General features: G+C 38.9%; 1 protein-coding gene across 9 annotated transcripts in view; it reads left to right on the top strand.

Annotated features, from left to right (window-relative positions):
* The window catches only part of LOC144527342 (RNA-binding protein Musashi homolog 2), a 246984-nt gene that overhangs the window by 11489 nt on the left and 223176 nt on the right, over window positions 1-12319 (top strand). For all 9 annotated transcript variants that reach the window (XR_013502816.1, XR_013502817.1, XM_078265280.1 and 6 more), the window contains exon 5: window positions 3453-3494. Coding sequence is in view for 7 of the 9 variants with exons in the window: in XM_078265280.1 (XP_078121406.1) it covers window positions 3453-3494 (42 nt within the window). In the remaining 2 variants the exon portion in view is untranslated. The remainder of the gene's footprint in view (window positions 1-3452; window positions 3495-12319) is intronic.

Below are 12319 nucleotides of genomic sequence, written 5' to 3'. Positions count from 1 at the left end.
GGTGTTTACCTGCTTAACAGCGCTGGTTTCCCCCCATTTCAGCAGTTAATCTGGCAACCAATAAAACCCAATGTTCAAAGGTGGAGCATATTCATATACAGAGCAGGTTGTTCAATCAACTCCAAGTCAGGTTTCTAAATATCTATGTGCTGTTTAGCATGCACTGCTCGTTATTCCATGATAAAGACATTTCCTAGAGGGGGATTTATAAAGTACTTTAACTGCTACTAGATGATAACCAAACAGCTACAGCTGGATGGGAGGTCTTGCGTTCTACACTACAGTTATGTGTCTTTATTTTATGTTTTAACGCGCCTTTTGGTACACATGTTCCCTAAAGAATGCCTTCTCTACCTCAGCTTGTGATTTGTTCCCAGAATCCATTTCAACAAAGCACAGAGAGTATGCCTAAACTTGTTGGATTTAGCTGATGTAGGTGGAGAATGCGAAACTTACAGTGAAAGCAAAAGCATAGTAAGGACGAGAGAGTGTTTTTCCCTCCCCCAACCCATTAAGTACTTTCTTGAAAACAAAATGGACCAAAACATGCAATGTAAATCACTAATACTGAGAGGCATTTTTTGTTGTTTTGTGTTAAAATGTGTAAGGTGTTGGTAGATGAAAACCAACATGAGTGAAATAAAATTTGCAAATACTGTGTGTGTGATTACTGAAACAAGTGCACTACCCAGGTTCGGTTGACTGATCGCAAACTTGTTGGTATGTGTGTACATAACAAAAATGTTTCAGGAAGGAAGTTATCAGGTGAAACGGAGTCTAGTTCAAAGGTACAGTTTCCCAGTGCAAAGGGCAGTGCGTATTTTAGCTCTTGGCCTTAAATATGATGCATCATTTACATAAAAACCACATGAATATGTAAACCAAAGTGAAACAATTGCTACATCTCACCTCCTCATGATCAAATTTCTCAAAGGACTCATTCATCATAAGTTGTGACCTAAAAAGGTGCTGCTACAGGATTTCTCAGAAGGATTGGTTAGTAAGTCCTCTTTGCCTAATTTGGTTGCATTGCTCGGAGTATGATTTAAACAATTTGCAGTAGCCTCATTTTGAACACAATTATGTGCATATAATTGCCTATTTTTGATAATTATAATATTTTCAGCTGACAGAAAACTATATGACCTCCATTGCTGCTGTGTTTAAGTGCTCTCTTGTGCATGGTGAAACGGGAAGCTTCATAGTGAATAGAAATTCTCAGCAGGACAGAAAAACAATTAGTTCACGCAGTATGGTGAAATGAGGTATGATGTTTGTATAGGCTTAAAAAGTAAGATACATTACCAAATATATAGAGGACTTTGGTATTCAAAGTATAATGTGTTGTCTTTGCTCAAATAGGGCGCACAAAATAATTGAGTTTGAATTGGTTTTGCCTGGGGCTAAGTGCTAAAACAAATCTTTAAATGAAATTCATTACAACCAGGGTTGCCATACCCAGGTGTTATTGAATTCATTTCTCATTTTGACTTGATTTAGAAAGATAAGCGTAATAACTGAGACTGACAGAGAAGATGACAATGACATTGCAAATCATGGTTTCCCTTCAAACACATTAAAACGTAGTCACTCTCATTGGCTTAATTGATCTGTGCAGATGGTGTCTTTTTGTTCTTGTGTTCCTTAATTCACTTTCTTTCCATTGTTTCTCTCAGCAGAAAGAGATGTCTTTTTTTTCTTAAATATATCCATCTGTGCTGAAGGAGTAACTTTTATGAAAGCATAAAATTGGTACACTTATTGTAGATATTTCAGTAGAACACGCCGCAAAATATGGAACGGCATGAAAAGGATTTTCTGTTAAACACAAATAAGTAGTATTATGCCAAAAAGCAAATATTTTCTCTTTCACAATTCCATTGGTATCCAGGCAAGGACAATTTAGGATGACATTGCTGATAGTTCATTGTAAGTGCAAGGTTGGTGAGACCCCCCCACCACGTACCTTCATACCAGTGAAATTAACGAGGAAAATATAGCTAATGAGATAACAAGCACAAGATGGAGAAACCGGCTGATCTGACGCATCCTCACAGTTATTTGGCAATATCTGGAGGTGTCAGCGGCCTCAGACTCTCATTTTCTCCCTGTCATATTCAATCAGCGATTCCTGCCTAAAATAAAAGCGAATCTCTGCTGCGACCATGACCAGCCAAACCATGGTGTGGCTGGCCTCCACACTAACTTTTTTTCTTTCTTTGATGCAGTTTTGGTTCTTTCTTTTTTTTTCCTTTCTTTTTTTTCTTTTCTTTTTTTATACATCAGCACCAGAATAGGATTTGGTAGCACCAATATTTTAGACAGTAATTAGTACAAATTAATATGCGCTTTCCTAAAGTACATCGCCCAATCCAATGAATATTGTGCCTAGGACGTGTCATTGAGCTCCAACAGTTGTAGAAAATCTGACACAGTAAGTAATGAGGTCAGTGATATGGGCCAGCTATCTTCTGCTGCCCAGTGACATTCTGAGAAATGTACCTAGCTTGAAATCAAAGTAGTTATTGGGCCACATCTCTGCACCAGTCTAATTATTGGGTGTTGTAGAGTAGAGATTAAAGCTTTAGCTTTAACTTTTTGATATTAATGAACGTCCGTTACATTCAAACCATTGCCAAATGAGTTGCTACTAAGCTAATTAAGACTATTGGCTCCACCAAACTCTCTCTGTATTTTTCAGCATGGCTATGTTCAGAAGATTGTGTTGTCCGGTGACTTTTCCGCGCAGAAGTTCGAGTGACGTGAATTACCTCTTCTGAAGAGTCCAAGTGTACTGTTTGCTGTTTGTTCAGTTTGAATTGTTTACATTGACTGCAACATGACTACATGGGTACTAAGATGTTAAGCTACTCATAACCATAACCCAGCCATTCCTTAGTGAAAATAACCTACCCTAACCTTAACCAGAGTGGGCGTACAGAATGAAAAAAGTGTCAGATTTGACAAAATCCAGGTCTGAAGTAGCAGAGCCATTTAGTTACAAAATCCCTCCTTAATATGTTCTTATCACCACTTTGTTGGGCCATTCATGTGCACTTAATTTGTAATTGCAATAATTTTGACAGCTATTGAATGCAGCTTTAGTGTCAAAAAAATGCTTCTCAAATTCAAAAGCAGACTGTCTTTATCGCCACAAGGCTGATTATGTAGCTTTTGTAAATCTTAATGGCTCCGATAAATTGTTATCATTGTGAGCGGAAAATATCACATTTTAATGCATTCAATTGTTGAATATGTATTACTGCTATTAAAATCCTAGTATTTATTCCTGACCACAGAAGATTTAAAATGTGACCATGTGAATGCTTGCACTCTGGGGTCCCTTTGTGGGCTTACAGTGTTAGAAATATTTTCAACACCTGTTCATTGCTTTTCACTCTTAGATAGCTTTTCTTTTAACAATGGTTTTGCTATTCTTTTCTCATTCGCAGATTGATCCTAAGGTTGCCTTTCCACGTCGCGCCCAGCCTAAGGTAAGAATAAATTGGTGACTAACTCTTTTCAAAGAAAAATGATTATGTCTCATGTCACTAGCTTACATAATTTTGTGTGCTCACACAGCAGATACAAAGAGGCAGTGGTTGTATATTTGTTATTATAGAGAAATACCTAGTCTGGCTCCATTGTTCTCACCTTGTCTATGCTGTTTCACCAAAGCAATTAAAGTTGGACATATTAGACTTAAAGGAAATGTTCAGCATGATTGAGGTTATGTTTTTTGTTTCAGTTTTTTGTATTACCTTAGTGCTTTTATAACATATATCATTTTCTGTGCTTTCATGCTTATATATTCATTTCATCCCTCATTATAGTTGTTTTTAATGTCAAATAGTTTCAAATGAACTCTTTTGTTATTATTACAAAATAGTTCCATGCCATTTTTAGTCTGCAATAGTTGGAATCAAGCTTCATTGTGTTAATGCGACAGAGTTTAAGTGTGAAACCATTTTTCGCTGGTAACTCGTCTATTGGCTTGATGGGGGAGGCGGGCTCTAATACATCGGCAGAGAACGTTAGCTATTAGTTGAAAGTTTTATGTAGGTGTGGAAAAGAGGACTTTTAAGAAAGTGGAATCAAGATCCTCCTCTCTTGTGTTGGATGTTATATAGCAGGTGCCAGTAATGTAAACGGGAGAGTTTTATTTTTAAATGGAAAGAAATGATTTGTGACTTCTCATTGACAGTGATGAATTACATTTAGTGGCTAAATTATACGTCTATTGAGTTGTTTTCTATAGCTTTTGGAGTTGAATGGGATTGAATGAAATAAGTGATTTAAGAAATATCTTTAATTGTAGTGCATGCATGTAGAAATGGTCACAATTAGCATTGACACAATGGGTGATTTAAAAGATAAGCCAAACTCCAATCACGCAGGAACTGTCGTATGAGCTCCTCCATGATGCCCATTATCTTTTCCTTTTCTTGATTACTGGTCTTGAGCAGCTCTATTGACGATTAAATATTCAGCGCGTGCAGATGGTGCTGTGGCATAGTCAAGGGCTTTGTTGACATGCCCTCTCACACCAACCCCCAGCTTTAGTGTGAAGGCACAGTAAAGCGTAGCGTTATTCAACATCCCTATCGGGCCTTTTCCCACCTAAGCCAGGTGGAAATCGATAATAGATTTTCTTCTTCCCACTGGATCAGAGAGAGGCATTGTTAAAGAGTTGGTCAGGTTTCAAATGAGGAATTGGCAGTGCAGGCTTTCAAAGCCAGAGCACATGGTGACTTAAGGATATCGGCATATGGTTGAGAAACTACTAGTGTTTCTCCACATTTTCTTTACACACCAAGTGTATCGCTTGAACTTCTTCTGTTCTGAGCCTTGCTTATGAAAGTCGAAGATGCAATAAAATGGCTCAGATGGTTGATGATGCTTCCAATTTGTTTTAAGTGAACAAGAAACTCCTCTTGCTGTCGTGGTTATTGTTAATCTTTTTTTAAACAGTGCTATACATATATATATATATATATATATATATATATATATATATATATATATATATATATATATATATATATATATATATATATATATATATATATATATTTAGCAATGACTCAGAAAAGGAAATACAATATTTTGAGCTGTTCCACAACATATTTGTCATTCTACCTTGCGTGGTTTATAACTCAGTGAAATAATGACACCGTAACAGAATTTGTGGCACGGCAAAAGCCTTGTACCAATGATTTATAAAATGGCTATAGGGCAAGCTTGTTGGAAAAGAAAAATGGTCGTATTGAATGTGGATTATAAAGGATCTTAACGCAATGGGATTAAGCCAGATAGATTAACATTGCATGGGTTTTTACTTTTATGTTCAATTGATTTAAGACCTTTTTTAAAAGAAGTCCCATTCTGAGGTTTCCATTTAGGTAGTCCTCGTTTTGTATTTGCTTTCTTTTTGTCCCTCTCTCCCCTCCACTGTCTGCTTGCCTGGCTGCTTATGCAGCTGTTGAATAGGCTTCCTTCTTGTTTAAAGAAGCTCGGCTTGGCAGGTGCCTCTGTGGCACGGGCTTCGGGGAGCAAATGGTGACAAGCCCAATCAGCGTTAATTTTCTCACGGCTAACAATGACCTCACAAGTAACCCTGCCAATGACCTCCCGCTGCTGAATGCTGCAGTATGGTAAAACTATACAGTATGTACAGCACGTAGAGTAATGCTGAAAACAGACAGGAAGTGAAGGTGAACACAGAGGACATTTCACTGTAAACAACTGAAGGTGTTTGCACCGGGATGACAGGATCACAGGAAAAACAACTTGTATCAGCAGGCATAACTGACACTGCCCCAAAAACCCGGACATTTGCATTATGAAGAGACGGTCGGACACAGACAGGAAGGAGTTTGGCAACAAATAATTATTAGGCTATGTCGAAACAGACAGCCTGGCAATCATTTAACGTGAATCTGAGTTGACATGCATGACAAAGTCGACTTGCTCAGGGCACTTGTATTGGTACTTACAAGTCTGGAGAATTTCTCTCTGTTTTTAAGGCCAGTATTGTATCTGAATTGTAGGTTGTTGTCATTATAGGACGTAACTATGAACTTAAATGACAAATCTGTCACGGAGTGCAGATAACCTCTGCCTTGCCCATTGCATTTGGGAATCTCGGATATGTTTGATTTTTAATAATCTATGTTTTTTGTGACCATCGGCACTAGAATATTGGTAAAGGGCATCAAGGGGAGATAACCACAGGTTCTGTCAATCAAAGAAAACATGCTAAAGAAATGCAAACTGGCACAACTCAAGCTTATCTTAAGACTTAAAAGTGAACATTTTGTATTAGAAATAGAAGCTGTGCTTACAAGTCGTGTCAAAGGTAACAATGCAGACTACTCCACAGATATTCAGGGATTAGGTTTCTTCTGTTGATGATTGACAGATGGAAAGAAAGGATTAAACAATGATGATGTGATGCAAGGGGTTTTATGCACTTTCATTTATACCTTGCCTGTTCAGCCTGGCTGGGGTTAGCCATGGCTCTATTAGACAGGCAGCTAAAAGTAGCTTTAGAGTTCCAGGATTTCAAGATACAGTAAATGTTTACAACATCTTTAGTTTCAAAACAAGCCATTCTTAGTAGCAAAATTATTTAATTTTATACCAATTATTTTTACCACCATAAAAATGTAATACTTTCTCTTTTTAAAGGTGGGGTGAATATATGTAAAAAAAATATACAGTAAACCTTTTTTTTTTTTTGATGAAGAGTTTTCAGGAGAGTTCAGTTTCTATATTAGAGAGAATATTTACATGACATATGTACCGTATGTTGAAAGAGTTATTGGTCACTGCAATAGTTTCTCCTGTCCATACTGTCCATAAAGGATTACTCATCTGTGTAGAAATGCATTGGCTGAAGCTAAGTATATGATGCCTCAACAGTCAAGACATTTGAACCTATCCTTTAACTCCAGTCAGACTGTTTCACATCAAAATATTCTAGTTTTTTAAACCCCAATTGTGTGTTTTTAAAGTCCTACTCCTTATTTTTCTCCTATCTATATTTCGAGCCTGATGCGATGCTGACGATTCTTAAAAAAAACCCACATGCCTTTTTTTTGTATTGTGGCTGTGTATAGAAAGTGGTACAGAAGACCGAGATGAGATGACGCTGTTTCCTTGTTTGATATTTTCCAGTAAGGTTCATACTGAAAGATGTAAACGAGGCCTGCTCTGTTTCCTGGAGAAATCAAAGCGACGGTTTCCGCCGACATTGCTCGAGATTTACCACTCAACTGTTGGCGTCATTACCGCTGCTGCCGCTGCTTTTGTTTCCGACAGTGGAGTCACACACAACCATGGCATGTCCCAGCATGATTTTAATTGCCAGTGGGACTGTGGCCACTTCAGTCGGAGATGAGTTCTGATGGCTTGTTATGGAAATGAAAGGAAGGAGCAGCAACCATGTACAGAGCAATGGGCAGAACCCTTTTCTTGCACCACCATAAAGGGATTTGCCGTGAAAGCCATCCCGAACAGGTTGTCACTGTGGCTGTGGATGCAGAACGAAGACTCTATCTGTGCACAGATAGATGTGTACAGCACAGCAGCAGCTCTGACAACACTTCCAGAAATTCTGTTTATTTTGTTTGCAATGACAGTTTTCTTTCCTGAAACTTCTCGTATTAAAACTGCTTGCCTTAATGTCAGTGAGGAGGAAGTGAAGAACTGTTCTTGTACATTGGTTGAGGTAATTCTGGGATATCGGTCAAAAATACCATCCGAGCACTGCCCCAAATTGTCCTCCAGTCTGTGACAGCTGTGGCTGTGGCTTCCCCGTTGGTGGCCTACTGTTAGCATGGGCCTAGCTCTGGCAGCTCGAGCTCTCTCTTACTCTTTGCCTCTCTCTTTGTTTCACTCTCTGTCTGTCGTCTTCTCTTTCTCTATTTTGCCTCTGTCTGTCTTACACTTTTTTTCTGTGAATGGAAAAATGACCAGTACCTCCACCTCCTCCACTTGTCTGTGTCCCACACCTCTCTGATTTATGTTCTTACCTGCAGGAAAATACTTCAAGAGATTTCAAGTCTGAAGTTTTAATGAAGTCTAATAATAATGCTGCGTGAACTAAATGCACATTCTCATCCCCTGCGCCTTTTTGTTCTGTGTGACTTAAACATGCACTCACACACACATAGGATAACATGTACCCATACTGAATTAGAGAGGCGCAGGTGTGTAGTTTTTTTTTTTTTGTACAAATTCAAAACAAACTTGTACCTTGTGTTCTCTTTCATTATTCTCTTTTTATTCATCTCTCACTCCCTCATCTCCTTCATTCTGTCTCTGTCTTCCCCTCACTGTGCTTTTTTTTGTTGTTATTTGATCTAGATTTAACATTGTGATATTCCCCTACACAAAATGATCCTTATTTTAAATGACACAGCTCACTGCTGGGAAAATGAAACCTCTGTAGCTGCCAGCCCCTTTGAATATCCCTGTGAGTTTATTAAAAGCACCAGCTTTCCCGTTCCTTTGCCGATCTGCACAGCCACACAAGTGTGAAAGAATATTCAAGGACAAAAGTTTTTAATGTACAACAGAATGCCATATCAATATCTTTGTTCAGCTTTACAGTTTATGACAATGAGCCCTCCCAAATATTTATTATGAGAATATTATTTCTTATTAGACATTTCTTATGCCAAGGCCTTTCTACTGTGCGGATAGCACCCAAAGTGGAAGGAAGCGAAATAATGTTATGTTGTGCCGGCTATTATCCGAACCTGACGTCGCATTTCAAGGCACATTGAGCAGGTCTTATCCTGGTGAGCAACCAAGATGTCCAACTGAAAAGATATTTGCTGTATTTCTCAAAATAAATGCACTTTTGAAATGGGTTTCACAACTGACACTAAATGCACTGACGTTTCACTGAAACCGAGAGACAGACGGATGACGAGGGAAAAGTGACAAGCGAGTTGATGGGAATTCTTCACTGTCACTCTCCCCTCACCCCTGAAAAAAACCGATGTGCCGCCAACATAAATAAACCCTGCTTTAGATGGAGTATGACACAAAGAGTTGTTTTTTCCCCCCTGTGGTAATGGCTACTTTGCCAAAGCTGGAGATGGGTTTAAATCCCTGACCCGTCAGCTCCTTTGCTTTCAGTGGCCTCAGTGGAACTGCTCCAGATGAAAATGGGGCCAGAGCACAGGCATATGAATGACTGTTTGTTTGGTGGTCAGACACAATCACCAACTGAGTGACCCAGTTGACGGGTAGTCAAAGCGATGCTCAGTTTGATTCATGCATGTTTCTTTTGTTTGTTTCACACTTTCTAAATGTATCTGGTGTGCCTTTTTGTGTGCTTTCCTCCAATATTTATACTTCAATGGAAAGATAAATGATGTGCAAATGTGAATGCTAGTTTAATTCTTTTTTTTATTTTTATTTTTTTTTACTGCAGATATAATATTAACACATATTTCCTTTGTTTAAATAATTGCCGGAGCGCTTATAAATGGAGTGCACATGTGTGTGATTCTTCTTTTCCTCCGCATCCCTCTTTCTGCGGCGGTCTCCTTGGTTGCGGGTGGAGAATAATTAGGTTTTCTAGAAGATTGAGGGGTTCTTACAATGCCTACCAATGGCAGCAGTCAGGCAGGCTAGTGCTGGCAGGGCAGAGAGGACAGAGGGCTGTGCAGGAGCCTGGCACTGCTAAACCTGATGCTGACTGACAGTAATGAGGACAGCCTGCTAGCCAGGATCGAGAGGAGAGGAGGGCATGGTCCTCCACTATACCTCTCAAGACCTCTTATCAAAGTCTCTGTAGCTCTGTGTGTACATGTGTGTGCACAAACAACACAAGCACAGCAAAACACAAGTTCAATGTGTACTAGGTAGACCAGAGCAAATACATCACTGGGCTGTGGTATATCCGTCTTATTTGGCTTTACCCATGCACCTTTTATAGAAATGATCAAAAATCTAAACCGTTCTAGCAGCAGCTTTGTGACTTTCTGTTCAGTCACTGGAAAACAGCAGGCCTTCAGGTATTTAGAAAGGTCCCCAAAAAAGTTGTTTAATTTACTGTAAAAAAAAAAATAGCACATTCATGTTTCCTCAAATACATGAGTTGTAAATGACAACCAATACTTGAAGATGCTATGTGTGTTCCTGTAGTTACTGTAAGGTAAAAACAAATTGACTGAAAGTAATAATTTCTATACTAGCTTTTGGTGGTTTGGTTTTTAGTCTCCCATCAGAAGAATGACGGCCTTTGGTCAGCACAAACCAACAGTGACTCTGATCTTTGGCTGATCAGCTGTAGCATTGTTCTATATTAGTGCACTGTGATTATGTGACAGGTGGATTAGCCAGTCATGTTCAGCTTTCTCATGATATGAATATCTTTTTCCAATCTTCTTTAGTCTCCACCCTTCAGGGAGTGGCTTTGGCCGATGAGAATTTCTTTTGGCTTTTTATGGCCTTTAATTGACAGGATAGCTTAAAGACAGGACAGGGGAGAGAGAGGGGGGACAACATGCAGCAAAGGGCCACAGGTCGGACTCGAACTGTGCCCCTGCCAAGGACTCAGCCTATATGCAGCGCCCACTCTACTGGGTGAGTTAGAAGTCGCCCCGAGGAATGCATTTTTTACAGTGACCTATTTGAGATTGCGTTTGAATGGAAAAACTGGAAATAATTAAAAAGGGACGTCCAGTTTTATTTAGGATGATAAGGTCCATTGTGTTGTCAGACACATCACCTTGCTGTCCAGTTTGGTATTCTCATTACTTCTCACCACCTTCACCCCTGTGTTTCTGCTTTCAAACACGCAGTCTGGGATTTGTACAACAGAGAGTGAAATATGCCATCCGTAGCAAGAGAGGCTCAGGTGTGTCAAGATGTCTGCAATTATAGACACACAGCTATATATAGGCTATACATACACAGTATGAGCACCTCTTACAAAATATCATAGAAGAAAAATGACCTGTTTCAAAGTACAATTTATATATTTTATGAATATAATACAGTGTTTGTGTTATGGTCATTGTCGTACAGATCACATACAACAATATATCTGCACTATATGTTTTGTACTGTAAAGTATGCACATACTACAAAACAGATGCGGGTACTAAACCAGCTTATAAACTGTAAAGTAGTATACTGTATATAGTATGAGTGTAACATTGCAAGAAAGTGACCATAATTATGCAAAATCAAACACACGCAGACTAAATGTTATTTAGAAGACATAAATAGTTACTGTTACTGTAAAATAAGTTGCATTTTGTAAAATCTGCCTGTTGTTTAGTAGGTTTCTCTTACTCTATCAACCCCAAGAGTGAGGTTTGAAACATACGGTATCTACTATAGTATTTTTGTAATTGTGAAAGTAAAGCCCCAAGGTCTGATCATTTTGTGTTGGACGTGTCTGTCTGATTGGAGGATTGCCTGACTGGCTCACTGAAGTGTTCTGCCATGATTGGATCCCGTTGTCATTGTAGAGTACGATATTGGAATCTCGCAGGCCAGATTGCTCTTTCTCACTTTGACGCTGTGTGACAGTTCATGCTCTGTAGTTTTTATGTGCTGTCCTGTTTTTTTTTTTTTTTTTTCTTTTCTGTTGGGGGCACCAGCCTCTCAGATTAAGAGTGATATTCCTTCAGCATGACAAGCCTGTCAGGTTATTAGTTGTGCCATTGTTGGTGTGATTACGGCCAATAGCTTTTGTTGCCCATTTGTGGTTCAACTGCTAGTCTGCAACATGTCACTGTATCCAGTGGGTGCAACATGGCATCCTTTTTAATCAACCCAAAGCATGTGGCTCATATGACTACTTGTTACTTGTACTTGTTGTACTTATTGTGGTGGTGTCACTTCTAATGGCCTCGGGTCATCACCAAAACCAGACAAATGTTTAGTTAAGTCACTGCACACACATTGACTCTGTACACACAGTCAATAGAGTAACACTCTAATAATAACCAAACACGACTGGGTAGACAAGAAATAACAAGCAGCAAACGGAAACATATTCTTTGCTGTAATTACATATTGCAGAACTTCAGCGCTATTATTTTACTTGTCACTCTAAGCAGCTGTGTGATGTGTTTTCTTCGTATTACTCCCCAAAATATCTTCACCAGAAGGTGACTGTGGTGTATCTGTTGTCACTTTGATGTATAAATATTATGTAATCAGCGGAAAGCATTTAGAACATTGATCCTTTGTTGTTTAATTAAAATGATCGGCTATTTGTTTCACTTCAACAGACGAGTCTCGATGAAAGATAAAAAGGTCGACAGGATAAAAGTGTTTCACGATA

This window comes from Sander vitreus, chromosome 13 (assembly GCF_031162955.1).
Source record: "Sander vitreus isolate 19-12246 chromosome 13, sanVit1, whole genome shotgun sequence".
Classification (NCBI taxonomy): Eukaryota; Metazoa; Chordata; class Actinopteri; order Perciformes; family Percidae; genus Sander; species Sander vitreus.
The sequence above is the reverse complement of the archived record's forward strand: the minus strand, read 5'-3'. Positions and strand labels throughout refer to the sequence as shown.